This window comes from Paramisgurnus dabryanus, chromosome 23 (genome assembly GCF_030506205.2).
Source record: "Paramisgurnus dabryanus chromosome 23, PD_genome_1.1, whole genome shotgun sequence".
In the NCBI taxonomy this organism is placed as follows: Eukaryota; Metazoa; Chordata; class Actinopteri; order Cypriniformes; family Cobitidae; genus Paramisgurnus; species Paramisgurnus dabryanus.
In genome coordinates this window covers 10,419,360-10,437,975 of record NC_133359.1, presented here as the reverse complement: position 1 = coordinate 10,437,975, position 18,616 = coordinate 10,419,360, and the positions used below count along the sequence as shown (strand labels likewise).

The 18,616-nt window shown below is 37.9% G+C and overlaps 1 protein-coding gene across 1 annotated transcript; it reads right to left on the bottom strand.

The window, feature by feature from the left end:
• Positions 1-59: 59 nt before the first annotated feature.
• On the bottom strand, positions 60-9,845 carry prr5l (proline rich 5 like). The gene is made up of 9 exons (XM_065291977.2): positions 9,657-9,845; positions 8,210-8,354; positions 7,467-7,547; positions 3,681-3,729; positions 3,547-3,604; positions 3,305-3,396; positions 3,076-3,210; positions 2,515-2,635; positions 60-989 (listed from the first exon to the last, which is right to left on the bottom strand). The coding sequence occupies exons 2-9, from the start codon at positions 8,326-8,328 to the stop codon at positions 610-612; spliced, it is 1,035 nt and encodes a 344-aa protein (XP_065148049.1). The 5' UTR covers positions 8,329-8,354; positions 9,657-9,845; the 3' UTR covers positions 60-609.
• Positions 9,846-18,616: the final 8,771 nt, after the last annotated feature.

Genomic DNA, 18,616 nt, shown 5'->3' with positions numbered 1-18,616 from the left:
ACATATAAAACAAAGGACAAAACTGAGATCACAGGCCATTTTATGACATACTTGGCTCATTATATGATCTTTCTTCAACTTTATTACTACAAAATAAATATATACAGTATTCTTTTACATACATAATATTAAAAACATTTTCTCGAAATTAATTTAAAAGAATATATTGTGCAATACTATTGCAAGTCCGATCATAAAACATTCATAAATGTAAAAGTTACATTTTGTCATATTTGAATGTTTTGTTTGTACTGCGAAAATTTTACTGTTCGATCATTTAAAAGTAAGGATTTAAGGCAGTGCAAATAATTTTATAATCCAACGCATCACTGTTTCTGCAATGCCTTGCTGTACCTTTGTAAACTTGGTTAGCCCACCATAACATATAGCTCAGCCACCAGAAAAGTGTGACGTTTGGAGAGCTTTACAAAAATCATTCAGTCTCATACTATAAAAAACATTGCCAAGCAAAACACAATTCAGCACGCGGAAAGCTTCACATTATCAGTAAGCGCTACTGAAGCGCTTTGAGTAGCCTCTCGATTTTATTAAATAAACATGTTCATGCCGGTTGCAGTGGGCATCTCGAGAAAAAACGCTCATTGCTTTCTAACTGCTTAGGCCACACTGTATCTCAGCAGTGCTTTGACCTCTGTGAATTTCCATAGCAACTGGCCTGGAATTACAAAAAGCCGAATCGCTAGAGAAAGACATGGGAGTCCTTTTGCTTCCTGTCTCAATGATCCTGGTCGCCGCACTGAACTCGACTTTTCCAGAACGCATCCTGTTTTTAACGGACAGTAGCTGGATTTCCGAGTGCACGTTGGCAACAGTGTGGCGTCTGATTCCTCCAGTCTTTTCCAAATAAGCTTCCCCTTCATGCTCGATTAGAGGTGCCAAGAAGGATTCGTGAGCAAATTGTGTCACCGTGATCTCGGGTTGACCTCGGTGGGGAGTGTTAACTGATCTCAGGCGTTCTAAATGATTCTCTGGGGAAAAAGATTTCATATGTCAAGGGACACTCCACTTTTTTTTGAAAATATGCTTATTTTCCAGATCCCCTAGAGTTAAACATTAGATTTTTACAGTTTTGGAATCCATTCAGCTGATATCCGGTCTGGCGGTACTACTTTTAGCATAGCTTAGCATAATTCATTGAATCTGATTAGACCATTAGCATCGCAAGAAAAAAAAATAACCAAAGAGTTTCGATATTTTTCCTATTTAAAACTTGACTCTTCTGTAGTTAAATCGTGTCCTAAGGCAGACGGAAAATTAAAAGTTGCGATTTTCTAGGCATATATGGTTAGGAACTATATTCTCATTCTGGCGTAATAATCAAGGACTTTGCTGCTGTAACATGGCTGCAGGAGGCGCAATGATATTACGCAGCAGCCGAAAATAGTCCTCTTAGTAACTTTCAATGGCAGGGGACTATTTTCGGGCAGTGCGTAATATCACTACGCCTGCTGCAGCAATGGTACAGCAGCAAAGTCCTTGATTATTACGCCAGAATGAGAATATAGTTCCTAACCATATATGCCTAGAAAATCGCAACTTTTAATTTTCCGTCATTCTTAGTACATGATGTAACTACAGAAGAGTCAAGTATTAAATAGGAAAAATATTTAAACTCTTTGGTTATTTTTTATCTCGATGCTAATGGTCTAATCAGATTAAATGGATTGTGCTAAGCTATGCTAAAAGTGGTACCACCAGACCTGAAGATCAGCTGAATGGATTGCAAAACGGTAAAAATCAAATGTTTAACTCTAGGGGAGCTGGAAAATGAGTATATTTAAAAAAAAAAAGGTGGAGTGTCTCTTTAAGGTAAAGTACAATGTGCATGAAAGAAATTGTGACCCTACCTGTGAAAACCCAGCTATGGTATTGCTTTTTTTTAAACATTAAATTATCCTACATGATGTAAAGAACATACAGATAACAATAAAGATAACCTCGATATCTTTAAAGAGTAACTAAACCCTAAACCAACTTTTTTTAGTTAATGATCTGTAAGAATGGGGCTTTATTAGTGCTGTTTATTGATTTTAGTAAGTTTTTTGACATTTGGATATAAAGTGTTTCAATAATACAATATATGGTGTAAAAACGTCTGAGTGCTGCCCTCTTCAGGTTGAACGGTGGCTAGTGCAGTTGAATTTTCCTATTGGATGGTGGGTCCAAAAATGACTCGTGACGTAAGCAGGTTCAAGATCACCACGCCCTTGTTTCGATCTCACAACACACTTAGTTCGTCCCCTCTATCTCCTTGGTATCTGCCCACTTTTCTTGCATTTTTCAAATATTGCCAGTGGGTGGAGTCAGGCTCTGACCAGGGGTTTAGTTACGCTTTAATATGGACTGAGTAAGGTCATGTCAAAGTTTAAAATCAATGACTGAAATCAAACTTTGATGCTTCAAATCTCATTATCAGATTATAAAATTCAGCCTGGATTTCACAGACAGGATCACATATATCAGATTAAGCAGGTAAGAAGATAAAAGTGCTACCTGAAGAAGAATCACTTTGGCTCAAGTAGAGGTAGTTACTCAGGTAGGGAGATATAACCATTTCCACCAGTCTCTCGAGTAAGAAATACTCTTGCGTGGGTCCATTAGGTTCATGAATGCCCTGACCACCAGAGAAAACATGGAAATTATGAAAGCTGGCACATAAATAGTTAAACATTAGGGTTATTCCCAAAGCAGATGAAAAGTGATAGCGAGTCAGCAACCAGGTAATGGATCATCATAGTCCATCATCATTATGCCCTGAAGCAAGATATTAAATAGCTCTGGTACTCAACCCAAGCTGATCCAGGAACAAAGCTTTACAAATTTCCTTTGTCTGGAAAAGCAATATTTAATTTTTTCTTTTTGGAAAAGAGTATTTGGTTTCTTCTTAGATTACCCGGCCACAAGGAATATGTAGTATACATTCCCACACTATTTCTGTGTACATACAAAATTTCACATTCCCACGGCGGGAATGCCTTGACCTCATATCCCACCTTCATTTTCTCACCTGCGTGTTGAAGCTGCTAAAATAATGTTTTCGGAAAGATACTTTACCTGTAGGATGAGGAGCATCTGTGTGATCGGAGGAGGGTAGGAATCTACGTGAAGCATCTTCTCCGCAGGAAGCTTCAACAGGACCATGTTCCTGAAGCCTAGCAAAGCCATTTGCCTCACAGTCAACTCCTGACCCTATACGCAGAGCCAAAAAACCACCATTCATCACAGTGTTGGTAACTTGACACTGACCGGCTATTTTGAATGGTAGGTGAGATCATTTGGATACCTGCACGGGGTAGAAAATAGCTTGGAGAGTTGGCAGGATCTCTGTGAAAAACCTCACCCACATATCAGACAGCGCTTGGAGACTATTTTCCTCTGGGATGAGAAACGTTAGAAGAATGCAAGGGGGGACTTAAATGAAACACATCTGTACTTATTTAACCTTTAGCACACACACAGGCCAAAAACCTTCAGGAGGGTTTTTAAAAGTGGTCCAGCTGTATTTTAAAAGTGGTCAGCACTTACCATCATGAAGCTGAATCCTCTCCAAAACGTGTGTCAGACCTTTATTTAAAAGCTGATCCTGAATAAATAGATTCACGCTCTTAATTCTTTTTTTTAACTTGCTTGTTCATGTTGTGACTGAAAATAGATTTTACCTGAAAATACTCTGTGATAAAGGATCCCTGTTCTGTCCTTAAAAGCCACCTGTTGAAAAAGTTCAATATGTCAATTAATCACTGTAACACTTGAAAAACAACACTTGAGCGGTGCCTGCCTGCCAAAAATTGTTGCTATGATGCTGGGGTGTTGCTACAGTATGTGGTTGATAAGCTGTACAGCATGCACACCTTGCAATTGGGTCTTTTGGGGTAGGGAAGCGCAATATTGAAAATAAAGTGATATCTTGCTAAATGATGCGGTACACAATATGTGTATCGTCAACAGCGTCGATACGATATGTATAGATGATTTTACCAGTAGCAACATAAACAAGCGGCTTTCGTGGTCAACACGTAACTTCCGGTGAAAAAACAACAACAAAGTACTTTAAATGTAGTTTATTTATATAACAAGCAAAATAAACAATAGGTAGATTACATATGAAACCAAAACATTGGTTCTTTTCGACGGAAGTAAAGTTCGGACCACATGTGCGTATGATGAAACCATATATACCAATATGACTTTTTCTTGTTGTATTTTAAAGGTGGCATAGAATGATTAAACGTGGTATTTATCCTTATTTTGTGATGTGAAATGTAGACAAATCTTTTTTTGTTTGGGTCAGTAATGCCTTAGAAGCTTCCTAAAAACCCATCTCAGATAGCTCTATTAGGGAGGGGGATTTTAAACAAGTGGTTTTGCACCTTTTTGGCTCCCCCTACTGGCTTAACTTGCAATCTCATTACTGATTGGCTGACTTTGCTGCCGCTCAAAAAATGTAGCCAATTATTTTAAAGTGGAGGGGCAGTGAGATGCCTGTGATGTCATAAGCATCAGTTTTTCAGATTGGGCCATTTTCTGGCTGACATTTCTAAAAGAGGAATTTCTATGAGACTGAGATGTTTAGCATGTCTAGCACTTTGTGTATGTTTGTGAATGCGGGTAGACTACCATTATACAACACAGACAAGGTAAAATGGTTTTTCATTCTCTGTCCACTTTAATGCCAGATTAATGTGCAGTAACATGAGAAAGTTTTTGCCCCGCTAAAATAACCAGATAAAACCAGGCTAAAGAATTTTCATGGGTATGATGATGCGCATGACGATGCAGGTCAATTTTGACTTAAATTTCATTTTTTTTCAGAATGAAGAAACATTATTATTTGTTTACTGTACATCGATTGTACATTGTTTATTGTACATTTATTTATTAGCTTTTGGGGGAGACAGCTGTATAGATGCGAGCATCATCATGAGTTCATGACGATGTATTTCTGACCGTATCAATATTTTTGAGCACAGCACTAGATACAACAATGCTTTAGGTTTGTATAATCAGTTTGAATAATAATAAACTATATTTAAAAACTGAAAATTATTAGTGACCCTGGACCACAAAACCAGTCAGGGTCAATTTTTCGACATTAAAGGAAAACACCACAGTTTTTCAATATTTTATGTTCTTACCTCAACTTAGCTGAATTAATACATACCTATCTTTTTTCAACGCATGCACTTTTAATCTTTGTACAGCACTTCTTTAATGTGTTAGCATTTAGCCTAGCCCCATTAATTCCTATGGCTCCAGTCAAAAGTTTTATATTGTGCCACCATACTTGTGTAACTACTCATGTAACAGTCTTTAAATAGGAAAAACATGGAAGTGTTTGGTGGCTTCTAAATTCATCCCTGTTTGGAGCCATAGAAATGAATGGGGCTAGGCTAAATGCTAACACATTCACGAGGCGCTGTACAAAGATTAAAAATGCATAGTAAAATATTGAAAAACAGTGGTGTTTTCCTTTAAAGGTGCAGTGTGTCATTTTTAGAAGATCTCTTGACAGAAATGCAAAATAAAATACAAAACTATATTATCAGGGGATATAAAGACCTTTCATAATGAACTGTTATGTTTTTATTACCTTAGAATGAGACATTTTTATCTACATACCGAGGGTCCCCTTACATGGAAGTCGCCATTTTGTGCCACCATGTTTCTACAGAAGCCCTTAACGGACAAACTTATTTTTACTAAGTTGTCTCAGAAGATGACATGTTGGCTATCGTAGCTTCTCTATGAATTTCAAAAGGGAGGGGTGAGCAGTGAACTGAGCCATTGGTTGCAATTCGCAACCTCACCACTAGATGCCGCTAAAATTTACACAACGCACCTTTAAGATCTATAAATAAATAAATAAATAAATAAGCTTTCCATTGATATTTGGTTTGTTAGTATAGGACAATATTTGGTCGAGGTACTATTTGAAAATCGGGAATCTGAGGATGCAAAAAAATCTAAATATTGAGAAAATCCTTAGCAACACATATTATTAATGATAAATAAATGTTTGATATATTTACGGTAGAAAATTAGCTAAATATCTTCATGGAACATGATCTTTGCTTAATATCTTAATAATATTTTTGGCATAAAAAAATCAACAATTCTGACCCATACAATGAATTGTTGGCTATTGCTACAAATATACCTGTGTGACTGTGACTTATGACTGGTTTTGTGGTCCAGGGTCACATTTAACCAAAAGGTGTTTTACATTCTTACTGACCGCATCGCTTTATCTGTCACACCAGTCTCTCTGCAACTTGCATCAATCTAAAACTACACATTTGAATATACATAACTTTTTGAACCATTAAAATCATTCAGCTATTGCAAATCATTCTGATATCTATATTGTGATATCCATATTTGCGATATTTGGTCATCAAATGACTTAAAGAGCACCTATTTCATTGAAAAACAACATTATTTTGTGTATTTGGTAAAATACAAAGTCTTTGCGTGTTTTATGGTTAAAAATACATAATTTTCCTCATACCGTACATTTTTGAAGCTCCAGATTTCACTCTCTTTCTTAAATGCACGGATTTAAAAGCTCGTGTCCCTGATTGGCCAGCTAATCTGTATGTTGTGATTGGCCTGAATACCTCTGACGTCAGCAGGAAATGTGAGGCTCCTTACCATGTTTGAAAGATTCGCGCACAATGCAATCCTAACATGAGTTAACTTACAGGTTTTGAGTCCAAAGCAGGAGGAATTATCATAATGTGTTGTCTACATCACCAATCCCAGATTTACATTCGAGACGATAACTCGCGTCATCGTTTACTTTGGGGTTATTGTAAGATTAAAAATATAGGAATTTATTACTTTGTCACAACCCCCTTTTCCATCCTGTACCATCTGCATTCCTGTGCTGAGAGTGATCAAAGAGTATTGTCACAGCTGTTTATCCAATACAGTAGGGGTTAAAGGTGGTCTTCTGATTGGTCAGTTTGATTGTATTATATGGGGTTTGATCAAGTACAGTGGGGGTTAAAGGTGATCTTCTGATTGGTCAGTTTGATTGTATCATGTTGGGTTTAGTCACATGGTCAAGGCAAGGTGATAAAATAAGATGTTTTGGGGGTCTCGGGGGGCTTCTTTTTCTGCTTCTTGCTCTTGCACTCTTATACGTCATTGGTATAAGTTGCAGAAGGGTGATAATTGACCAGAAATACACAGTTTTACACCATCTTGCTGTTAACATTTCTCAGTCATTTCGGCGTTCCTACAGACTGAACCACTGTAGTGAATCCACCCTTATAGGGTTTGTACCTTTTGTATATCATTAACATGTACTAATACATACTTACAAACCAAAGGAAATGTAAAATCGTAAATCGGACCATTGGTGCTCTTTAAGTAAAAAGTCCTACGAGCCTATGACATCATTAAAATTGGCTTGGATGCAATGCAATGCAAATATTTCTGACCTTATGCTCTCATTCAAGGTGTAAAGTTCATTGGTCTGCAGGCTCCCTCCTTGAAACACCTTTATAACAGCCGTGTGAACACTGTAAAACAACGACAAAAGATTCAACCTGGGAAACAAGGCACTCACTGACCACTAATAAGCAAGATAAGAAAATGCTATGCAAAACATACCTTTCTACTACATACAATGAATTGCACTTTGTGCGAAAAAACCCAGTAACCATAAATAGGCTACCGCATGTTTCACTGGAATTTCTCCCCGTGTTCATTTGTTTATAGTCAGCAAGTCTCTATTTGGTTAAACTAACTTTCGCTTGCTGGCAAACATCACTGTCTGCGAATGAGCCGACCAACTTGTGACTAACATCCTGCTCTACACATCCTGAGCGAGGGGCATTGGAGGTCCCGTTTCCATAAGGAAGTGGTGAAGGCAAAAGCCACTGTCTGCTTCCTCCCTTAACGCCTTAAAACTGTGTCTTAACACATGGGGTACTCGCCCCCGAATACTAAACATGCCAATCTAACCCCATAGTCATAACAAAAAAGTGAGAGTTCAGTTTTGAGTCAATGGTTTGGTTACTGTAAACATCGACCTTTCTGACTCAAAGGTTAAGGTTTTTTAGGTCAAACTTCCCCTGAGTCTTCAAATTGCAAATCCATTTATTTGCATTCTCAGATTTATATAAAGACACCCAGCACGACAATGCCTTTCGTCCGCTCATCCTTAAAGTGAACCACCCACCTGTTCCATACGCTGGCATTGGACAGCTGCAACGTTGGTGAGCTGGCATGGAAACGGGCGAGGTCCGACAGCACCGGCGAGCTCATGAAACGTGGCCTGGGCTTTCGGAACGACCCCATGGTTCGGTTCAGGTGCCAACTCAAACCTAGAACAAATGTGAGACATGAAGAAGTCACGTTACTGGTTACCGCAAAGCAAACAAATAGGTCTTGGTGACAAACCAAACTTGCGAAACCCATCAAGGGAGTTGTTTACATGCTTCATATAGGCGGTGACTCATTTATATCGAAGCCTGTGTGTCATACTGAAAGCCACACAGAACAGCAAGGAGATAAACAAGCACGTTTCCTTTTGATGTGCAGACAAACTTGAGACTTCCTGGTGACTTGGGCACACGTAGTCATGCGTGTCTGCGGTGTCTATCTATCTGCGCTAGGGTTAAAAGCGAAAGGTTTTATCAGAAGTTCAGTTAGAGTAGAATAAAATGATGGCAGGTGCTGAAAAGTCAAAGACTGCACCCCTATCGAATGCAGTTGGCATCCAACAGTTGACTCTTCCCAGAATTCTGACTCAAGCTGTCTTGCTCACCCACTGCACCCCTGACGACATCGCAGCTCGATCCCACACACATCTGACACCAAATACCAACTATAAACGTACATATTTATCCCAACTGCCTAATAATAGGTTTTCTCTCTTCCCACAACGCTGAACAAAAACACAATGGTAACCACGTTACCAAACTATGCCTACAATTATAGGGTGTCTTTGCAAAACCCGTGATGGGTTAAACTGGTGTTTCATCCACCCAGCAAGAACATGGCAAAGATGAGGTCACACACCAGTGGTCCTTAAAATCTTGCCCTTTTCAAGAGAGATCGAGCGAGCCAATTCACGGTGATGCCGAAGTGATTATGAATGAAAATTTGATGCATTCTTATTCACCATCTGCTAATTATGAAGCCACATTGCGAACACCCACTGCTGTTGGTTTCTGTTGCATGCATCATTTTTAAAAATTGAGCTCATGAAGACATCATACTTCTGGTTGCTTAAGAGCAATCTAAATCTTCTATGTTTAACACATTTATTCACTAAGTGCTTTGGGCTCCTTAAATTGTCAAATGAGATGCCCGTGAAGCCATAATAACAAACATGAGCAACCACTTAAGCAAGTTAAATAACGCAATAAGGAGAGCATCTTAAATCAAGACTGCTGACATGCCTTAAGTAGGCTACATTAACAGACACTGAAAGCAAAAAAAACATTCATTTTTCATACTGTTATTTGTTTTTATATTTACATGGTTTTATTAACAGACACTCAAAGTATTTTTGTTATGATTTTGGAGTTGTTGAGAAGTTGAAAAGCTGTGAAATAAAACGTCATTCTTCACAAAGTTATTGAAGGATTCCCCTATGATGGTCTCTCAAATGATTCACTTACCCGATTCTTCTGAGTTTTAGTTTGCCGGTGGCCACCACACTGACATTTCCGAAAGCTTTCTCACAAATTTAAAAAGTCAGTGTAACTTCGACAAACGCTGGTGTTACAGTCCATACCTATAAAATTAAAACTTGGTATTTATCGGGTGAGACGAGAGCAGCAGGTTTGAATGATCCGATGCGAAGAGCCTGTTGCTGGTGGGCGGGGCATGGGCGGAGCTCGCTTAACCCTGCAGTGACAGTTTTCACACACGCAAAAAAGTGTGTTTACCAAACTGCACAACTGATGCACGTTTGGTGGTCCACGAGAGCCGTTTGTGCGAAAACAAACTGGATCTATGTTTAAACCGCTGTGTTTATCATGCATTTTCACGTAATCCCCTAGCATCTTTATGACCTTCATTTTAAATAAAATTTAAATAACCAGACAATTACAAGAAATAGTTTAAGATTTAAGATTCAGCCATGTAAATATGTAATTAATGTTGTTAACATGATAATGTGACTAATATTAATATTCAACCCGGCAAAAGTGCTGACGTTGTATAATTTTTTTTACTTTACTTTCACCTTTATATTTGATTTATTATTATTTTTTACTATATATTCAATTATTACCCAGTGTTTATTCTAAATTATTTTAATTTTACTTTTATTTATATTATTTTTATATAGTATTTTATTTTTCTGTTATGTTTATCACTTTCACAGTCTATGTAAGATAACCACGCCCATATTTGACTGCAAGTCGTACCCTGGTAAATTCCTCTAGAGGGCAGTATTGCACTTCTTATGAGTCGACGCATTACAATTTCACAACACACTACATTCCAGGAAACCCCTTTTTTTGCCGATTTAACACATTATTATCTGATTTCAACAGAAAAACTAACGTTACAATATGCAGTTGTAAAAAGTAGGCTACTGAACAAATAATGATGGGTGGTTTTTAACCCATGCTGAGTAAATACTGGACAGAACACCCGCTAGGTTAAAAATGACCAAATGTTGGGCTGTTTCACCCCAACTGATGGGTTATTACAACATATAGTTGGGTAATAACAACATAGCATTGGGTAGTTTTTAACTTAGCAATGTGTTCTGTCAAGTATTTACCCAGCATGCAAGGGTTAAAACAACCCAGTATTGTATACCCTTATGAAAATTAACCATGGTTTTACTACAGTTAAAACCAAAAAAACATGGTTACTGTAGTAAAACCATGGTAACCACTAAATAAACATGGTTTTTACAACTTTAAACCATAGTTAAACCTTAGTTAGTGTAGTAAAACCATAGTTTTGCTGATAGTAATCAATACACCAAAAAAACATGGTTACTACACTTTTACCACAATAATACCATGGTTAATTTTCGTAAGGGAGAGAGTGTACAAAAATCTGTACAATGGGGTAAACAATTTTTTCTTGAATTTTTCTTGAATTTATTGTTTAACAAAAATGTTCAAGATTTTTTTGCTTACCCTATTGGCAGTTTTTTTTTTTTTTGCTTGTTTTATGCACAAAATCACTTAAATTTGATATTTTTGGTCTAAAAACTAGACATATTTTCTTGGGTCATTTCTTGAAAATCATTTTTTGCAGTGTACGACTGGTTTTGTGGTCCAGGGTCACATATGTTGCGTTGTGTGCTTATAGTGTGTTTTGTTTTACATATGTAAAGAATTTCATTGTAATCATTGACTTAACATGCACCGTTTTTCAATATTTTTCCCATCCTGCTGTAATGTTTTTTCATCTGATCTTTTGTCCCCACCACTTTTCAACACAAACTGAGGCCCCTGATTTCAAAGAACTTTGCACAGTCTATACACTGAAAAAAAATTATTAATTGAATTTAATCAGTTTTTTTAAGGTAAGTGGTTGCAATCAATTTATTTAAGCTACATTTAAACAAAAGTTTTATATTTTATTTTACTTAAGCAATTTTTTTGTTTAAATGTAGCTTAAATAAGTTGATTGCAACCACTTACCTTAAAAAAATAGATTAAATTCAATGAATCATTTTTTTCAGTGTATAAAAATTTTCCTGGCTAACCAATAGGAAACGTTGGGATATCCGATCAGGGAACCAAACACTAACATTTACAAAAATTTTGGGGAACAAAATTTATAAGATAGGTAAAATGTCAGAGTGCAAAAACTAACTAAGCATATAAGTGTAAAATAAATAAACTATGAATTCTAAGAAATGTGACAATAAAGGTCTTTTAAAGGTCTTTTATAATAAATATAAAAATAAATTCATATCCCAGATGGTAAACTCTTATACTAATTACTCGTCATTCTAACAATGATACTGCTGACCTTGTGTAAACACTAATGAAAAAAAAGTTCATATAACTTATCTATAGACCGATCAAACACAGGGGAAGTTCTCTAAAAATACCCTGAACAAATTAATGAGTCATCTGAAAGTATCGAGCACCACCTATCTGTTTGCTCTTCAAATGTGCAGTGGCTGAGTTGTACATGTTGGTCGATGTATTTGTGTGTCTTTTGGGAAGATGGTGGTCTTTTTACATACATAATTAAGATACAATCTGGCAGTTTTCACCTGTTGTTTTGGACACCTAAATCTCAAATCATATGCTGTCAGAAAATATGGTAAAAATGCTAGTTGTCACTGGGGCGGTGCCCCTTCTAAAGAGTTCATAATAGTATCCTACACCAAATAGTACCAAATAGTGCATATGAGTACCTCAAAAAGGTACATATTGGTATACAAATGGTCCACATAAGGACCTTTTTAAAGTGTACTGCCACAGTAATAGCTTAGGACCAGTGTAGAAATTCTTAACATTATTTCTAGAAAAAAAGACATGCTGACAAAACAACAGCTATCCCCGCTGAGAAAAACAATACAAATTTTAATAGTTTCCATTATAAATACCATTATGAACCATCAACTGTTTATTATTAAACCATTACAAATTTTCTTAACATAGTGTGTTTTGGGCCTCATTTCCCTAGGATTTGATGATGTGCTATTGGTTATCATCCACCAGATACCATCCCACCAATGTAACCCAAGACATTACCAGAGACCCACAGAGACCATCATAGTTTCTATTAAAACCAACACAATTCCCATTATAACCATCAAATCCATTAGAATTTCTCGGATGGTTTCTATTGTTTCTTTCAGCAGGGATGAGAATAAGACAATATGGTGCTCGTGTTTCAAGCCCTTCCTGGGCAGGAAGGAAATGTGACAAATTCAAGCAACAATTAATTTGCACAATATAATCCACTTCTATTCCCTGCCAGTAGGATTTATGCCAACTCTGCACACGAGAGCCATGAGGCTTTACTCTGGGCAGGAACAATTTCATCAGCCCACCATGATTGATGAGGAGAGCAATGAATCTCGGGAGCAACAAGGCAGAAACAGCCTTTCTCTCTCACAGATCTCAGTCACCTCTGTTTCCCTGGCGATTTCTTGCCGTGGCTTTCTGCTGTTCTTCCGTCATTTCATTTCGCCCTCTTCTTTTTCTTTATTGTCTTGTGATACATTTGTCTGGGCCAAGTATCTTTGTGACACGCTTAGCATATTGTCTCATTCTTATGCATAACAGATCTAGTTATTAATTGCAGTCTATAATACTGATGCTCATTAGTCACAGTGCTATGCTCATAACCAACAATAGGGGGCAATATTCATTTAGAAAATAATTTAATAGGGGGTTTCAATGTAGGTTTATCCAATAAAGTTCAAAGCGACTTCACCTTTGCTCAGGGAATACAGAACAACTACTGATAAAATGTATTGGATAAAAGCGTGATGCATAAATGTAAATATAATGTTAATGTATATTTTATATTAAACACCCAAAAAAGGCAGACCCTTTTATCCAAAGCAACTTACAGTCCATTACAAGGTATACTTTTTTATTATCATGTGTTAAACCCATGACCTTTTGCACTGTTAACGCAACGCTCTACCACTGAGCTAAAGGAGGATACACTCACCTAAAGGATTATTAGGAACACCTGTTCAATTTCTCATTAATGCAATTATCTAATCAACCAATCACATGGCAGTTGCTTCAATGCATTTAGGGGTGTGGTCCTGGTTAAGACAATCTCCTGAACTCCAAACTGAATGTCAGAATGGGAAAGAAAGATGATTTAAGCAATTTTGGGAGTGGTATGGTTCTTGGTGCCAGACGGGCTGGTCTGAGTATGTCACAATCTGCTCAGTTACTGGGATTTTTAAGCACAAATATTTCTAGGGTTTACAAAGAATGGTGCGAAAAGGGAAAAACATCCAGTATGCGGCAGTCCTGTGGGCAAAACGGCCTTGTTGATGCTAGAGGTCAAAGGAGAATGGGCCGACTGATTCAAGCTGATAGAAGGGCAACTTTGACTGAAATAATCACCCGTTACAACTGAGGTATGCAGCAAAGCATTTGTGAAGCCACAACACGCACAACCTTGAGGAGGATGGGCTACAACAGCAGAAGACCCCACCTGGTACCACTCATCTCCATTACAAATAGGAAAAAGAGGCTACAATTTGCACGAGCTCAGTCACCAGATCTCAACCCAATAGAGCATCTTTGGGATGTGGTGGAACGGGAGCTTCGTGCCCTGGATGCGCATACCACAAATCTCCATCAACTGCAAGATGCTATCCTATCAGTATGGGCCAACATTTCAAAAAAATGCTTTCAGTACCTTGTTGAATCAATGCCACGTAGAATTAAGGCAGTTCTGAAGGCGAAAGGGGGTCAAACACAGTATTAGTATGGTGTTCCTAATAATCCTTTAGGTGAGTGTAATTGCTAGTAGTTTACCCCTCAACATTACCTTTTCACATCATGCACGCATCTAAACACCTCAAAAATCTTGATGACTCATTCTGCACCACACAGATTTTTGTCCATTCAGATGCAGCCCTCCATGAATGCCCCTCCCTCTAATAATGACAATCAACTTAAGTAGCACTTCATGGTTCATGGCTGTGACATAAATTACTGGCTGAGCAAAATCATTGTTTTGATAAAAACACTGCCCGTGTTGATTCCAAATTTATCTCCATTATTAAAATGACTATAATCCATCAAATGCAATCAGTCCTGCTTTCATTTTCCCAGTAAGGGAGGGACAGTAAGGATTTAAACCGTACATCCCACTACAACCTAGCCCACAAAAGTATCAAAAGGAATTTTTTAGCAATTCAGCCCAGCTACCTCCAGGTTATGGCAAGTTTGATTTATGAGGTGTGCACTGACACATCCGACTTTTACGCTTCCTCCGTCCCGAGCAAATCAACTTATCTTTATTTTCGAAGTCAATATATCTGACGCTTGCAAATTTTATATATTTATTTTCATTCGGCGAGATGTTTCTGTTCTGATATAAATCTCAGTGCACTGGCCCGACTAATTGGATTACAGCCGTCGTCTTTTGTTTCTCTATGAGAGATCATTCGACGCGAGAACTTTTCCAGGTGCAAAGGTTGCCTGAGATATTTTAGTAGCGTCGCCAGCCACACAAAGACCAAGGTTGATCACTGCCGCAGTGCCCTCCAATTGTATGAACACACATCTGCTGCCCTGCTGACACTTCAGGAGAAAAGGACTGATAAGAGTGAACAGATAAAGAGGAATGGCAGCTAGGAGGGTCCTTTGGGCAGGCAACCAATTACAGATGACAACATCAGATTGTGTGTGGTCTCTTTCACCATCAGAAGACAAAACTCCCATGACAACTGACCACAAAAGAAACCAAGGACACCACACTGAAGATGCTCACATGTAAGCTTTAAACCATCTTTTTAAATACACCTACGGACAATTGACAATACTGTATGATTTGCCATGAAACGTAATATTGGCTTCATCACCGTTACCACATGTAATGTGAAAAGTGCAACACAAATAATGAGACTTGACATTCATTGTACATTTGGAGCTTTGCAAACTCCTGATTCATTCAACTGTTGCAGTGAACAATAAAGAGAGCAGTGTGTGCAATAAAACTCCAGAAAAAAATAAAAATGTTTCTCACTGCTGCAATTTACACTCACCTAAAGGATTATTAGGATCACCTGTTCAATTTCTCATTAATGCAATTATCTAATCAACCAATCAATCACATGGCAGTTGCTTCGATGCATTTAGGGATTTGGTCCTGCTCAAGACAATCTCCTGAACTCCAAACTGAATGTCAGAATGGGAAAGAAAGGTGATTTAAGCAATTTTGAACGTGGCATGGTTGTTGGTGCCAGATTTTTACAATCTGCTCAGTTACTGGGATTTTCACGCACAACCATTTCTAGGATTTACAAAGAATGGTGTGAAAAGGGAAAACATCCAGTATGCAGCAGTCCTGTGGGCGAAAATGCCTTGTTGATGCTAGAGGTCAGAGGAGAATGTGCCGACTGATTCAAGCTGATAGAAGAGCAACTTTGACTGAAATAACCACTCCTTACAACCGAGGTATGCAGCAAAGCATTTGTGAAGCCACAACACGCACAACCTTGAGAAGGAGGAGCTACAACAGCAGAAGACTCCACCGGGTACCACTCATCTCCACTACAAATAGGAAAAAGAGGCTACAATTTGCAAAAGCTCACCAAAATTGGACAGTTGAAGACTGGAAAAATGTTGCCTGGTCTGATGAGTCTCGATTTCTGTTCAGACATTCAGATGGTAGAGTCAGAATTTGGTGTAAACAGAATCAGAACGTGGATCCATCATGCCTTGTTACCACTGTGCAGGCTGGTGGTGGTGGTGTAATGGTGTGGATGATGTTTTCTCGGCACACTTTAGGCCCCTTTGTGCCAATTGGGCATCGTTTAAATGCCACGACCTACCTGAGCATTGTTTCTGACCATGTCCATCCCTTTATGACCACCATGTACCCATCCTCTGAATGGCTACTTCCAGCAGGATAATGCACCATGTCACACAGCTTGAATCATTTCAAATTGGTTTCTTGAACATGACAATGAGTTCACTGTACTAAAATGGCCCCCACAGTCACCAGATCTCAACCCAATAGAGCATCTTTGGGATGTGGTGGAATGGGAGCTTCATGCCCTGGATGTGCATCCCACAAATCTCCATCAACTGCAAGATGCTATCCTATCAATATGGGCCAACATCTCTAAAGAATGCTTTCAGCACCTTGTTGAATTAAGGCAGTTCTGAAGGCAAAAAAGGGTCAAACACATTATTAGTATGGTGTTCCTAATAATCCTTTAGGTATGTATACATTTTGGTACCTCTGGTGCCAATTTGAAATATTTAGGTGCAAAGGTATACAGCTAAGAACCATTTTTTTCTGACAGTGTATAGTGTTAACACATTTTAACCAAACCAACCTATAAGTGACTACTTTACAGTTGGCTCTGCATAATATTTTTATGAGAAAAATTACATGCATCACTTTAAAAAACATGGTTTAAAATATGGCATATTTCACAAGGGGCCTTTAAGAGTTTCTAGCATTAACTATTATTTAGTTTAATGTGAAAATGTGGCCAAGTGGCAAACTCTGAATGCACAATTTGCTTTACAAATACATGACACTTAAACTAAATGAAGGCCCAGTCGGTAAACCCTGGGCATGAGTTTCCTGGTGCTATCTTCCTTTTGATATACTAAGGTAATATAAATGCTCTTGAACAAAGGACTTTATGAAGTAATAATGAACAGGAAATACAGAAAGGATATTATCACTCTCCAATATTTAATTTAAAACGGTCTCAGGATAATGAACAGTTATGTTTAATTCAGAGTCAGTAATGGAGAAAGGGGGGCAAGCGCAATTAAGTTCACATTTTAATAACAGTAAAACTACACAACAACGCTAATGACATAATAGTCTGTTTCGGGTTAGACAGATGTTATATTCATTTCAGCAGGATGTATGAAGACATAACTCCTGTCAGTCACTCACACACTTAATCGATCTCATAAGAAGATTGACAAAGACCTTGAGTGTTCCCTCAGGTCCCATCAAATCAGTGTTGTGCATCCTCAATTCACGTTCCTCTGAAGGTTCCCACCTCTTAAGTGTCTGAGTAATGTTTTTCTCCCATGACTTCTCCTTGCCCCCATCCACTAAATGCTGTATAGTCACTCCACAGTAAAACTGCATGACGCTCACACGCTCACATGAATAAACTGTTTTGATACGTGCCCTGAATAAAAACAAACTTCATTGGATAGTAGTGCTTGTGAAAATTTAATAAGCTGGAAGACAAGAAAATACATGCCTCTTACCAAATATGAAGAAGAAAGCTGGGCTCACCTTCTGTCTTTAAACAGTAAATAACCAGAGCAAGTGTTTTCCACCCTTTTAGTCTTAGAGACCCCCACAGACCCACAAGATAAATGTAAAGCCGTCACTGGGATGGTACTTTTAAAAAAGTCCACATATATGCCATTTAGGTACAGATATGATACCAATACGTATCTTTGAGATACTAGTATGCACCCTATACAAATGTGTACTTTTTAAAAGGGTACTGCCCCGGTGACAGCAGGATGAATGATGATTTGTTATTTGATTTTCTATTTTATAAATCCACATTTTGCAATTTGGTACATGAAGGTACAAAAGTGGGGTAGTACCTTTTTGAAAAGTACACTTTAAAGGGTAGGGGTGCGTTGGGCAAAAACTAACACGGGGTTACAGTCTTGTTCAAAATAATAGCAGTACAATGTGACTAACCAGAATAATCAAGGTTTTTAGTATATTTTTTATTGCTACGTGGCAAACAAGTTACCAGTAGGTTCAGTAGATTCTCAGAAAACAAACAAGACCCAGCATTCATGATATGCACGCTCTTAAGGCTGTGCAATTGGGCAATTAGTTGAAAGGGGTGTGTTCAAAAAAATAGCAGTGTCTACCTTTGACTGTACAAACTCAAAACTATTTTGTACAAACATTTTTTTTTCTGAGATTTAGCAATCCTGTGAATCAC